This window comes from Macaca nemestrina, chromosome X (assembly GCF_043159975.1).
Source record: "Macaca nemestrina isolate mMacNem1 chromosome X, mMacNem.hap1, whole genome shotgun sequence".
Classification (NCBI taxonomy): Eukaryota; Metazoa; Chordata; class Mammalia; order Primates; family Cercopithecidae; genus Macaca; species Macaca nemestrina.
This window is the reverse complement of record NC_092145.1, coordinates 49646669-49661740: the sequence shown is the minus strand read 5'-3', so window position 1 is coordinate 49661740 and position 15072 is coordinate 49646669. Positions and strand designations below refer to the sequence as shown.

The window sequence follows — 15072 nt, the reverse complement described above, 5'->3', positions numbered from 1 at the left end:
AGATACATAGTATTAGCTTTATTTTGCAGATAAAGAAACTGAAGTTTAGAGACTGAGGAAGAGCTGCTACCCTTTAGTGATTGAGAGTTCCTGTAGGACTAGACTGAATTCATCAAAGCTAGCAAGAATCCTCAATTGTCCAGAATGTTTTGTTGTACTCCACATTTAGATTATAAAAAGTCAAAATCTGTCTGGGACTGAAAGAGTGAAAATCGGTGTGGACTGAGAATAAGCAGCCCTGCTATTAATCAGGCTTGGAAGACAGACAGATAAAGCCAGCTGCAAAGTTAGCAGAAAATACTGTTTCTCCCAAGGTCATGCAGCAGTTGTAAAATGCCATAACGACCCCCTTCTCCTTTGAGTGACTACTGCTTTCTTACCAGTGATGCCCCAAACCTGCTTTGCTGCTTATATTTATTACCAGGGATACCCAACTGCTAAGCTATCCTTGCCCCATAAGAGAACCTAGTCCATAGTTAACCACCATTTCTTCCAATCCTGCCTCAGAAACTCCAACCAATTCAGGATTTACCCCTGCTTCCCTAAGACCTCATCAGAATCTTTCAGTGTAAATGTAAACATTACAAAACTTTCTTCCTTCCTTCAATCAAGGATTAATCTGTAGTTCCTCTAGAATGCCCCTCCCTCAATGCATTGAGCCAATAAATCTGATTTTGTCAGACTCTGGGCATGATGCTGGACTTTGACTAATAATGCTTTAATGGGGGGGGGGGGACAAATAACACCAAGAAAGAGATCTTGTTTAATTGAACATTTTAATTTTTTAAAACATACCTCCCATCCTTAATTTTATCAATCATCATTCCTGGACAATGATTACTCATACTCAGGATAATGACACAGAAACTCTGCAAGATACCTAGCCATCAAAAGAAGACTCAGAATAGTTCAAGGGACCATTTACGATGAATGGAAATTGGTCTTAGACATTTTACAATTATTTACCTCAATTAAGATACCAACAGGACTTTCTATTTAAATTTCAGGTGAACAGAAAATTCAATTAGCCAGAATTTCCATCCCTGAACAATTCCATTAACTAAGATTTCACTAAAATTTCATTGCATTTGTGTTTTTTTATCTGAATGTTATATTATCATTCCCTTCAACATTGCTTATTTTACTTATGATCTTTAGGATAGCAGGGAACACCTACATGTAAATATTAGTACAATGTCTGGTAGAGCAGATTGCTTCTTACAAATAAGTACTTTTTGATAATGAGGACAGCAGAAGTATGAGTAGTGATATTGATGATATGGGCAGACACTGAAGAGTATAAACTCTCTGGTGGCAGTTCAACATCTTTATAAAACATTCAAAGTACCAAGTCCCCTGGAAGAAACTGGAAAGTAATTTGGAATCTCCCTGCTAATAAAATATTTACTTTTTTACTTTCTCCTTTCACTGCCTTAGTTAAATTTATTAGAGGAAGTCATTAATGAGTAATAATGCACAATAGTTTGAGGTAATATTTGTTTATTAATACTTCCCAGCTTACCACAATGCCAGGCACATATAACTTTTAAAACATCTGTTTAATGGCATTGAATTGTACTAAAATGCATTAATATAGTGTCTTTCTAGCATTACACACACACACTGTAATTTTTAGAGCAGATTTAAGTTCACAGCAAAATTGAGTGGAAAGTACAGAGTTCCCATATTACCCCCAAGACTCCCCCCACCATCAATATCCAGCACCACAGTGGTGCATTTGTTGTATTCTATGAACCTACGTTGACACATCCTGATCACCCAACGTCTGTGGTTTACATTTAGAGTTCACTCCTAGTGTTGTACAATCTATGGGTTTCAACGGATGTATGGTGACATGTATCCACCATTACAGTATCCTACAGATGAGTTTCACTGCCCTAAAAATCTTCTGTGTTCCACTTTATTTATCTCTCCCACTCCCAAAACTCCTGGCAACTCCTTATCTTTTTACTGTCTCTGAAATGTTGTCTTTTCCAAAATTTCATATAGTTGAAACCACACAGTATATAGCCTTTTCAGAGTGGCTTCTTTCACTTAGTAATATACATTTAAGGTTCCTACATGTCTTTTCATGACATATTACTTTAAAAAATGCATTCATTTATTCAACGTGTCTTTATTAAGTTTTCTTGATGCTACCAGCACCGTGCTAGTTGCTGATGATACGAAAATTAAGGCTCCAGCACACCCTAAACAAGTATTTCCAGTAAAACACCTTTTGAAGAAGCAAAGGAGATTTATTTATTTAATAAGCTTTATTTTTCACAATAGCTTTAGGGTTACAAAGAAGTTAACAGATAAGAAGATACATTTTTTTTGAAGAGTTGAGCAGAAAGTACAGAGAACTCTCATATAGCCCCTTTGCCCCTCCTCCCAGTTTCCCATTTTGTTAATGTCTTGACTTACTGCGGCACATTTATTGCAATCAATGAAACACTATACATTATTATTAAAGTCCATAGTTTAGAGTTCATTCTTTGTGTTATACAGTTCTATGGTTTTTGACAAATGTAAAATATCATGTATCCACCATTACTGTATCATACAGAATAGTGTCACCGTCCTAAATATCCCAGAGCTCTGCCTATTCATCTCTCCCTTTCACCTCAAAAACTCTTGGTAACCAATGATCTTTTTACTGTCTTTATAGTTTTGCCTTTTCAAAAATGTCATACATTTGGAATCCTACAGTATGTAGCCTTTTCAGTCTAACTTCTTTCACTTAGTATATGCATTTAAGGTTTTTCCATGTAGTTCTGTGGCTTGATGGTTAATTTCTTTTTATCAGTGAATAATATTTTATTGTCTGGATGTACCACAGTTGTTTACCTATTCACCTGTTGATTGACTTATTGGTTATTTCCAAGTTTTGGCAATTATGAATGAAGCTGCTATAAACACTTGTGTGCAAGTTTTTGCGTAGATATAAAAAGTATGATTAATGCATTGTAAGACAATGTTTAGCTTTTAAGTAACTGCCAAAATATCTTTCAAAGTGGCTGTAACATTTTGCATTCCCACCAGCAATGTATGAGAATTTCTATTGCTTCACATCTTTGCCAAAATTTGATGTTGTCAGTAATATCGGGTTTCAGTCATACTAATAGGTGTGTAGCGTATGTCAGTGTCTAAATTTAAAATTCCCTAATGACATATGACATTGAGCATATATTCAGATGCTTATTTGTTATCTGTGTATCTTCTTTGATAAGGTGTCTGTTCAGAACTTTTGACCATTTTTAAATTGGGTTGTTAGTTTTTTATGGTTGAGTTTTAAGGGGTTTTAGCGAATTCCATATAGAATTTTCTTAATTGGTATATGTTTTGCATATATTTTCTCCCATTTTATGGCTTATCTATTTATTCTTTTAACCATTTTTCACAAAACAGATGTTTTTAATTTTAATAAAGTCCAACTTATCAATTGTTTCTTTCATGGACTACATTTTTGTGTTGTGTCTAATATTTTATCACCAAACACACAAATGAGGAAGAGAAAGAACACAAATATTACCAGTACAGAAAACAGAAAACCACCAAACCACAATATAGACAAAGGGAGGGAGGGAGGGAGGAAGGAAGGAAGGAAGGAAGGAAGGAAGGAAGGAAGGAAGGAAGGAAGGAAGGAAGGAAGGAAATACAAAATAATCAGAAAGTAATTACAAGATGACAGGAATAAATCCTTACATATTAATAATAACCTTGAATGTAAACAAATTAAATCTCCAACTTAAAAGATATAGATTGGCTGAATGAATGTTAAAAGTAACCTAAATATATTCTGCCTAAAAGAAACTCATTTCACCTGCAGAGACACATATAGACTAAAAGTAAAGGGATGGAAAAAATATTCCATGGAAAAGGAAATGAACGGTAAGCAAAACTAGTTATACATATATCAGATAAAACAGACTTTAAGTCAAAAACAGGAGAAAGAGGCAAAGAAGTTCATTATATAATGATAAAGTGATCAATTTGGCAAGGGATATAGCAATGGCAAACATTTGTGCACCTAATACAGGAGCACCCAGGTATATAAAACAAATATTTTTAGATCTAAAAGGAGAGATAGACATCAATACAATAATATTTGGGGACTTCAACACTCCACTCTCAGAAATAAATAAATTATCTGACAGAAAACAACAAAGAAACATTAGATTTAAACTGCACCATAGACCTAGTGGATCTAATAGACAATTGCAGAATGTTTCATCCAGCAGCTGCAGAATATACATTCTTCTCATGAGCACATGCAACATTCTCAAGAACAGACTGTATGTTAGGACACAAAACAAGTCTCAATAAATTTTTAAAAATTGAAATCATATCAAGTATCTTCTCAGACCACAATGGACTAAAACTAGAAATTAATAACAAGAGGAGCTTTGAAACCTGTGGGAATACATGGAAATTAATCAACATGCTCCTGCACAATGACTAAGTCAATGAAGAAATTAAGAAATAAATAAAAAATGTCTAGAAACAAATGAAAATTGAAACTAAACATACCAAAACCTATGGAATACAGCAAAAGCATTACTTGTTTATAGGTATAAATTTGTAGAAAATACAGTTAAAAGTTTATGCTTACATCAAAAAGTAGAAAGACTTGAAACAAACCACCTAACAATGCACCGCAAGGAATTGGAAAAGCAAGAACAAGCCAAACCCCAAATTAGTAGAAAGAAAGAATAGAGATCAGAGCAGAACTAAACAAAATGGACACTAAAAAACTACAAAGGTTCAACAAAATGAAAAGTTATTTTGAAAAAAATAAACAAATTTGATAAACCACTAGATAGACTAACCAAGAATAAAAGAGAGAGTACCCAAATAAACAAAATTAGAAATGAAAAAGGAGACACTACAACTGATACCAGAGAAATACAAAAGATTATCAGAAACTACTATGAACAACTATGCACTAACAAACTCAAAAACCTAAGGGAAATGGATAAACTCATGGATAAATATAACCTGCCAAGACTGAATAAAAAGAAAAGAGAACGTGAACAGACCAATAACAAGTAGTGAGATTGAATCAGTAATGAAGCACTATTGACAATAGCATTAATATGGAATCAACCTAAGCGTCCATCAGTCGGTGAATGGATAAAGAAAATGTAGTATATTTGGGGCAGAGCAAGATGGCCGAATAGGAACAGTTCCAGTCGCCAGCTCCCAGTGCGAGCGACACAGAAGACAGGTGATTTCTGCATTTTCAACTGAGGTACTGGGTTCATCTCACTAGGAATTGCCAGACAATCGGTGCTGGTCAGCTGCTGCAGCCCAACCAGTGAGAGCTGAAGCAGGGCGAGGCATCGCCTCACCTTGGAAGCATAAGGGGGAAGGGAATCCCTTTTCCTAGCCAGGGGAACTGAGACACACAACACCTGGAAAATCGGGTAACTCCCACCCCAATACTGCGCTTTACCAAGGGTCTTAGCAAATGGGCACATCAGAGACTATATCCCACACCTGGCCTGGAGGGTCCCATGCCCATGGAGCCTCCCTCATTGCTAGCACAGCAGTCTGCGATCTAACTGCAAGGCAGTAGCAAGGGTGGGGTAGGGGCGCCTGCCATTGTTGAGGCTTAAGTAGGTAAACAAAGCTGCTGGGAAGCTCAAACTGGGTGGAGCTCACAGCAGCTCAAAGAGGCCTGCCTGTCTCTGTAGACTCCACCTCTGGGGACAGGGCACAGCTAAACAACAACAACAACAACAACAGCAACAAAAGCAGCAGAAACCTCTGCAGACGCAAACGACTCTGTCTGACAGCTTTGAAGAGAGCAGTGGATCTCACAACATGGAGGTTGAGATCTGAGAACGGACAGACTGCCTGCCAAGTGGGTCCCTGAACCCTGAGTAGCCTAACTGGGAAACATCCCCCATTAGGGGCAGACCAACACCCCACACCTCACACGGTGGAGTACACCCCTGAGAGGAAGCTTCCAAAGCAAGAATCAGACAGGTATACTCGCTGTTCAGCAATATTCTATCTTCTGAAGCCTCTGCTGCTGATACCCAGGCAAACAGGGTCTGGAGTGGACCTCAAGCAATCTCCAACAGACCTACAGCTGAGGGTCCTGACTGTCAGAAGGAAAACTAACAGACAGGAAGGACACCCACACCAAAACCCCATCAGTACGTCACCATCATCAAAGACCAGAGGCAGATAAAACCACAAAGATGGGGAAAAAGCAGGACAGAAAAGCTGGAAATTCAAAAAATAAGAGCACATCTCCCCCTGCAAAGGAACACAGCTCATCGCCAGCAATGGATCAAAGCTGGACGGAGAATGACTTTGACGAGATGAGAGAAGAAGGCTTCAGTCCATCAAACTTCTCAGAACTAAAGGAGGAATTACGTACTCAGTGCAAAGAAACTAAAATTCTTGAAAAAAGAGTGGAAGAATTGATAATGAGAATAATTAATGCAGAGAAGGCCATAAACGAACTGACAGAGATGAAAACCATGACACGAGAAATATGTGACAAATGCACAAGCTTCAGTAACTGACTCGATCAACTGGAAGAAAGACTATCAGAGATTGAGGATCAAATGAATGAAATGAAGCAAGAAGAGAAATCTAAAGAAAAAAGAAGAAAAAGAAATAAACAAAGACTGCAAGAAGTATGGGATTATGTAAAAAGACCAAATCTACGTCTGATTGGGGTGCCTGAAAGTGAGGGAGAAAATGGAACCAAGTTGGAAAACACTCTTCAGGATATCATCCAGGAGAACTTCCCCAACCTAGTAGGGCAGGCCAACATTCAAATTGAGGAAATGCAGAGAATGCCACAAACATACTCCTCGAGAAGAGCAACTCCAAGACACATAATTGCCAGATTCACCAAAGTTGAAATGAAGGAAAAAATCTTAAGGGCAGCCAGAGAGAAAGGTCGGGTTACCCACAAAGGGAAGCCCATCAGACTAACAGCAGATCTCTCAGCAGAAACTCTACAAGCCAGAAGAGAGTGGGGGCCAATATTCAACATTCTTAAAGAAAAGAATTTTAAACCCAGAATTTCATATTCAGCCAAACTAAGTATCATAAGTGAAGGAGAAATAAAATCCTTTACAGATAAGCAAATGCTTAGAGATTTTGTCACCACCAGGCCTGCCTTACAAGAGACCCTGAAGAAGCACTAAACATGGAAAGGAACAACCGGTACCAGCCATTGCAAAAACATGCCAAAATGTAAAGACCATTTAGGCTAGGAAGAAACTGCATCAACTATCGAGCAAAATAACCAGTTAATATCATAATGGCAGGATCAAGTTCACACATAACAATATTAACCTTAAATGTAAATGGACTACATGCTCCAATTAAAAGACACAGACTGGCAAACTGGATAAAGAGTCAAGACCCATCAGTTTGCTATATTCAAGAGACCCATCTCACAGGCAGAGACATACACAGGCTTAACATAAAGGGATGGAGGAAGATCTACCAAGCAAATGGAGAACAAAAAAGAGCAGGGGTTGCAATACTAGTCTCTGATAAAACAGACTTTAAACCATCAAAGATCAAAAGAGACAAAGAAGGCCATTACATAATGGTAAAAGGATCAATTCAACAGGAAGAGCTAACTATCCTAAATATATAAGCACAAATTCCCTGTTTTAGTTTGTCTGAGAAAGTCTTTATTTATCCATCACCTTTGAAGGATAATTTAACTGAATATCGCATTCTAGGTTTGTAATTGTTTTATTTCAACACTTTAAATATTTCACCCCACCCTCTTCTTGCTTGCATGATTTTCACAGAGAAGTCTGATGAATTTCCTATTCTTCTTTATCTATAGTTGTGGTGGGTATTTCTTTTTACCCCTCTGGCTTCTTTCAAGATTTTCTTTGTCTTTAATTTTATGCAGTTAGAAAATGATATGCCTAGGTGTAGTTTTTTTGGTATTTATTCTTCTTTGTGTTCTTTGAGCGTCCTTGATTTGTGGTTTGGTGTCTGTTATTAATTTTAGAAAATTTTCCAAGATTATTAGCTAAATATTTCTACTGTTTATGTTCTATGTTCCTATGTTATGTTCTACTGTTCCTTTCTTCTCTTTCTGGTATTTATTATATGCATATTACTTCTTTTGTAATTGTTCCTAAATTATTGGGCATTTTTTACTTTTTTTTTGTCCTTTTTTCTCTTTGAATTTCAGTTTAGGAGGTTTCTATTGACATATCTTCAAAGGCATTGATTCTTTGACTGTCAACATATTTTGATTTCTAGAGTTTCCTTTTGATTTTTTCTTAAGAGTTTCCATCTCTGGTTACCTTACTAATTTGTTGATATATGTTGTCCACTTTTTTCATTGGAGCCCTTAACATATTAATCATAGTTATCTTACATTTCCAGTTTGGTAATTTCAAAATCTCTGCCATATCTGAGTCTGGTTCTGAATGTTTGCTTTATGTCTTCAAACTGTGGGGATTTTTTGCTTTGTTTTGTTTTGCTTTGCTTTTTAATATGCCTTGTGACTTTTTTGTTGAAAGCCAGATATGGTATATTGGGTAAAAGTAACTGAAGTAAATAGGCTTTCAATGTGAGATTTCATGTTTATCTGACTAAAAGTTAGACTGTGTTTACTCTTTGGTATAGCTATAGGTGTCAGAGGCTGAAATTGCCTCTAGTGTTTTTGTTCTTGTCTCCACTGTTTTGTTTGATTTTTCCTCGAGATTACTTCTTAAATAGGGTCTGAGCTTTGCAGGTTTTTTGTTTTTTGTTTTTCCAAATAAAATCCCTTATTATTATACAGGAGCCTGATTGATGTTGTGATACATATTTCAAAATTCTATGATGTCGCATCCTTTAGTGAGCTTGTGCCCCTGGTATGTTACCTTCATAAGTGTTTCTTAGATTCCCCCTAAAGTGAGAGGAAGACTAGAGTAGTCATTTCCCTTCTCCCAGGTGGGCTAGGCTTTGGTAAAATTGAAGTAGTTTAGGTCACGATAAAGTGGTTTCCCTTGAGAGCAAGCCTTTGAAAAGAAAAAGAAAAGGGCCGGGAGTGGTGGCTCACGCCTGCAATCCCAGCACTTTGGGAGGCTGAGGCGGGCAGATCACGAGGTCAGGAGATCAAGACCATCCTGGCTAACACGGTGAAATCCCGTCTCTACTAAAAATACAAAAAATTAGCCGGGCGTGGTGGTGGGAGCCTGTAGTCCCAGCTACTCGGGAGGCTGAGGCAGGAGAATGGCGTGAACTCGGGAGGCAGAGCTGTCAGTGAGCCGAGATGGCGCCACTGCACTCCAGCCTGGGCGACAGAGCGAAACTCCATCTCAGAAAAGAAAAGAAACAGGATCTTGCTCTGTCACCCAGGCTGGTGTACAGTGGCACAGTCATAGCTCACTGCAAATTCTAACGCCAAGGTTCAAGTGTTTCTCCCACCTCAGCCTCACTGGGATTACAGGTGCACACCATCAAGCCTGGCTAATGTTTAAAAATTATTATTTGTAGATATGGGGTCTTGCTATGTTTCCCAGGCTGGTCTTGAACTCCTGGCCTCAAGTTATCCTCTAGCCTTGGCCTCCTAAAGCCTAGAATTATAGACCTGAACCACTATACTCAATCAACAAGCACTTTTAAAAGGAGAACAAAGTGCTCTGGGCTCATTTTAAAATGGTCAGTTTTCCCTTTCCCCCTGCCAGAAGCATAAGGGAATCTTTTTTCCAATCTTCACAGTAAGAACTTAGTGGCGCTTATGTAGGCAAAACTCACAAAATTGTGGGGTCCCCCTATATTTAGGTCCTCCTAAATATAGGTCTCATGCTGTTTTTAACTCTCAAGATAGTTCATGGTGGGTCTCCAGGAATTTATCTATTACATTTTAAGTGTTTGTGCTGGTACAGGCCTTGCTCCTGGGGATCTCATTCCAGTATACTGTAATTCTCTGTATTTGCCTTTCTCTCATCTTTCTGGGGCAGAAGTTTGCCCTGTGACTTGTTACCTGAGGGATTTAAGAAAAGTTGATAATTTTCAGTTTGTTCACCTTTTTTCTTTTTGTGAGAATGAGAGGGACAATTTCCAAACTCTTCATAGTATTAATTTGTAATAATAGTACCAATCTAAATAAAATTTTGGAATATAGTGATGTCTATCATCTGAACTGGTTACTTTTTATTGTACCAATGTTCACTGCTACTATAACTTGCCTTTAATGTTAATATTTAGACCCCTCTGGTTACTTCCCCTCCCTCACCTGCCATGGATGCATGCATATATACAAACTCATCAAATTGTATACATTAAATAGGTGAGTTTTTTTGTACATCTATTATGTTTCAATAATCAATTTAAAATGCATGTGGTTCTTACCCTCCCATATAATATCAATACTTGGAATGAGATACTTCTAAGGTCATTTGAAATATATCCCAGGATTCCCTCACTTATAACCTCTACTCTGAAACCAGTCTCTTTAATACCTCTCTTTCACACATTCTGCAAAAACCTACTCTTGTCTTCTATTCTGGAAAACCCTCCCTTCTTTTCACTTAGCGAGAATTTTCTTAGGCATTTTTTAGATAACTTAGTCAACAGTAGTCTCTCCATTCTATGACATACTGTCATAAGCGTGAGTGTACCACCCTGCTTTGCCTTATTCTTTCTATAATTTTCTGCAACTGTGTACATTGTGTCTCCTCATTTAAATTTTAAAGTTTAATGGAAGAAGGGACCACATCTTTTAATGTTCCTATTTCTTATATGCCAAATATACAGCCCAGAGCCAGGCACTTATTAAAGACTGCAAAAGAATCATTGATGGATTGTTATATTCTTCACAGAATTAGAAAAAAACTATTTAAAAATATATATGGAATCAAAAAAGAGCCCGAATGGCCAAGGCAATCCTAAGCAAAAAGGACAAAGCCTGAGACATCACATTACCTGACTTCAAACTATACTACAAGAATATAGTAGCCAAAATAGCATGATACTGGTACGAAAACAGACACATAGACCAATGGAACATAAGCAATGCCACCAATCAACAACCATCTGATCTTTGACAAAGTTGACAAAAACAAGCAATGAGGAAAGGACTCCCTATTAAATAAGTGGTGCTGGGATTACTGGGTAGCCATACACAGAAGATTGAAACTGGACTCCTTACACCATATACAAAGATCAACTCAAGATGAATTAAATACTTAAGTGTAAAACCAAAAACTATAAAAATCCTGAAGGATAACCTAGGAAATACCATTACGGACATAGAATCTGGCAAGTATTTCATGACAAAGATGCCAAAAGCAATTGCAACAAAAACAAAATTCGAAAAATTGGACTAATTCAACAAAGGAGCTTCTTCACAGCAAAAAATAAATAAATAAAAATAAAAACTATCAACAGAGTAAACAGACAACATACAGAATGGGAGAAAATATTTGCAAACTATGTATCTGACAAAAGACTAATATCCAGAATCCATAAGGAACTTAAAAAAAAATAAAAAAAAAAAAACTCCATAAAAAAGTGGGCAAAGAACATGAACACTTTTCAAAAGAAGACATACATGCAGCCAAACAAACATATGTAAAAATGCTCAACATCACTTATTGTTAGAGAAATGATCATCAAAACCACAACAAGATACCATCTCATACCAGTCAGAATGGCCACTATTAAAAAGTCAAAAAATAGCAGATGTTGGTGAGGTCGCAGAGAAAGGAGAGTGCTTCTACACTGCTGGTGGGAATGTAAATTAGTTCAGTCATTGTGGAAAGCAGTTTGGCGATTTCTCAAACAACTTAAAAGAGAATTATCATTCAACTCAGCAATCTCATTATTGGGTATATACCCAAGGGAATATAAATTGTTCTACCATAAAGATGCATGGGTATGTTCACCACAGCAATATTCACAAGAGCAAAGACATGGAATCAACTTAAATGCCCATCAGCAGTAGACTGGATAAAGAAAATGTGATACACATACACCATGGAATAGTACACAGCAATAAAAAAGAATGAGATCATGTTCTTTGAAGCAACATGGATGGAGCTGGAAGCCATTATCCTAAGGGAACTAACACAGGAACAGAAAACCAAATACCACATGTTCTCACTTATAAGTGGGAGCTAAATGTTGAGTACATTTGAAGACAAAGAAGGAAACAACAGACACCGGGGCCTACTTGAAAGTCTTGGAGGGTCGCAGGAGGGTACTATGCTATTACCTAGGTAATAAAATAATCTGTACACCAAACCCCTGTGACAGGCAATTTATAAAACAAACCTGCACATGTGCCCCTGAACCTAAAATTAAAATTAAAAACAATATATTTGCTAGAAAATTATGACTGCTCCGTTGAGTGATTTGTAGGCATAAACACCATTTTGATCTTTAATTCTAAAAAACACAAGTCACCTAGGTTTTTCAGGAGCTGATAATTAAGACACCTCATATATATTAATAGATGAACCAAGGATCATTTTTCAAATCCTCTCTCCAGATTCTTTCTGCAGCCTGTGAAGAGCTGTTTTTGGAAACTGCATTAGAAGAAGGAAAGGCTTGGTCGGGAAGAACAGGATCAGCTTTCCACCCTGTGCCTGGCAGAGGCTATGGCTGCCCTCCATGTGAGGCTTCAAATTAAACTGAAGTTGTGGTGCCTATGCAGCTTCTGGAACTACAGGGGGTTCTTCCACAGCAGGTTACACAGAGCTAAAATAATTTAGTGTGGTGTTATTTACCAACATCAGGGAGAAAAACAGAGAACAAAAGTCAATATAAACCATGAAAGTAGTAAATGTCCAATTTTGTCTTGGTTAGGTACATGTTGGGAGAGAAGACAAAAAGAGAAACTACAACTTCAGTCAGGAAAAATAAAAACAATTTATAGAAAAACTAACCATAAGATGTATTCTCCCATATGCAGTTAAGAAAATTCTTATACTCGTCTGGTTCTATGATGGTACATAAATGTAAAGGACTTGAGATTTTAGTACAAGAGACTCAGATTTTAGAAATTCCATTCCACCAACCCAACTTTAAGCCCTTCCTGCTCTCAAATGGGAAGAAGAAGAGGTTAAGTCAAGCCAATCTTAAATGTCAGTAAATGTAAATACAAATATTTTTGGAGTAGCTAAAATACAATCTACCTTCAGATAATGAAATGTTTGTGTTTAGTAACATACATTTGCATGTGCATAGTACTATTTACTTTTCAAATCACTTTAACCCATTTTACCCTTACAACAAAGTTAAAGTATGTATGGCAGTTATTTTACCAGTTTCAAGATGAGTTAAATTAAGGCACCATTGAGTTAATGATTTTGTAAAGACCAAGCCTGAGCTTGTAATTGGGAGTCCTGTACTTAGAGCCCAGTTTTGTCTGAGCAGTCATGTTTCCAATTTTATGCTGAGTGCCAGTAAGTCATAGAGATATTCCCTGCATTTATAACCAGGTGTCCAAAAAGAAGGCGAGAATTACTTCTGCTTCTCCAATTTTCCATCTAAAATATTTCATGATTGAAACATATACGTATTTAAGAACCTACTCCAGAACTAAACTGTAGGGTTGTCACCATGTGGACTCATAATTCGCTCCTTCTTTGGCCAAAGGCAAGAGAAAGAAGAGAAAAGTTGACAGGGTGCCCACTTTCATCTCACCCAGAAGGTAGCTGGTCGTTGTTGAGAATATAACTCTCCAAAGAAACAGGAGACGCACTCTTCAGGAAATAACCCTAGCAATTCAGCCCCTCTGCAAGGAACATCTGTTCCTGGCCATACAAGGTCCTTTGCAGCTTTAAAAAAAAAGCAAGGCTAAGAGAAAATGTTACAGAGGGCTTCTCCTGTGAGGGCAGAAAGCAAAGGGACAGATGGGGAGCAGTGTCTGGAGAGATCAGGGTCATGGGCGTGTTAGCATTATTGGGGGATTAGGGCTCAGAGCACATTACTGCGTTGGACAAAAGCCAGGAGAAAAGCAGAGAGTAGGCTTATCACTAATGTATGGAGATAGAAGGCCACTAAAAATTTTCAGTTTACTTCTCATAAGGCAACCACATTCAAGGCCCCCTTCTTTACATCTTTACCTCACTACTATCAAAACTCTAACCTCTACCACAAAGTCTATACTTCTAAAATTTTTTTCCCTTCATGCCATGATGCAAAAATCCAATTAGTTTTCATGATCTTAGTTTAGAGCATGGAACCTAGTGTTTCCTCCTTTTCACCATACATGCCATGTTGACTTTATTTATCAAAGCCTAGTGGCATGTTAATATTTCTTTTTGCCAAGTGAATTATTCACTTCTTTTCTTTTCCATCTTATCTTCATGTCAAGAGCCACTTTTTGTGTTTTCTTGTTGAAGGTCCCACCCACATATACACCCAGTCAGGATTCTCCACGCCCATCATCAGAGACCTGTGTGAGCTGTGTGACCATCTGTAGTCTTTGCATGGCTGCTTTCTGCCCAAATCAAGCTAATTCAGCCAAGAATACTTTCTTTATTTCAGGCTTCTCAAAGAGCATCTTGGAGAAAAAGAAGTTGAGTTGGCACTCATCTTTGACTCAGTTGTGGAAGCTGACCTGGCGAATTATACCTGCCATGTTGAAAACCGAAATGGACGGAAACATGCCAGTGTTCTGCTGCGTAAAAAGGGTATTTATTTTTATAACTATAACTATGGTTTGCTTAGCTATCAACAATTATTGAAGTTAGAGATATTTCTTGGCTTTATTTTATCATGTAGTGTAAACTTCTATTAACCATTTTGTCTTTTTAAGGAAAGATATTTCTCTTGCTGTGATATTAACATAAAACGCCTATGATCTTCAATATCATTAGGAAGTGGATAAATGAAATGAAGTATTGTTATATGTTAAATCCAGTTATATAAAGTGTACCTTAGTTATTAGTGTTACATAAAATTTGATATATATTTGACATTCAATATTTTCTCCATATTTTACCTTCTTATATCTTATATTGCTTAAATGAAATGCAAGAGATTTTTTTTTGGATGAGAAACACAGTTGCTTTTTTATTCCCTGATTAAAAAATAAAAAATTAATAGTCCCATATAATATTCTTATAATTA

At 37.1% G+C, this 15072-nt stretch overlaps 1 protein-coding gene across 2 annotated transcripts in view; it reads left to right on the top strand.

Annotated features, from left to right (window-relative positions):
- LOC105499700 (interleukin 1 receptor accessory protein like 2) overlaps window positions 1-15072 on the top strand; it is a 1280649-nt gene that overhangs the window by 1236140 nt on the left and 29437 nt on the right. For both annotated transcript variants that reach the window (XM_011772467.3, XM_011772468.3), the window contains one exon: window positions 14488-14633. In XM_011772467.3, the coding sequence (XP_011770769.1) occupies window positions 14488-14633 (146 nt within the window). The remainder of the gene's footprint in view (window positions 1-14487; window positions 14634-15072) is intronic.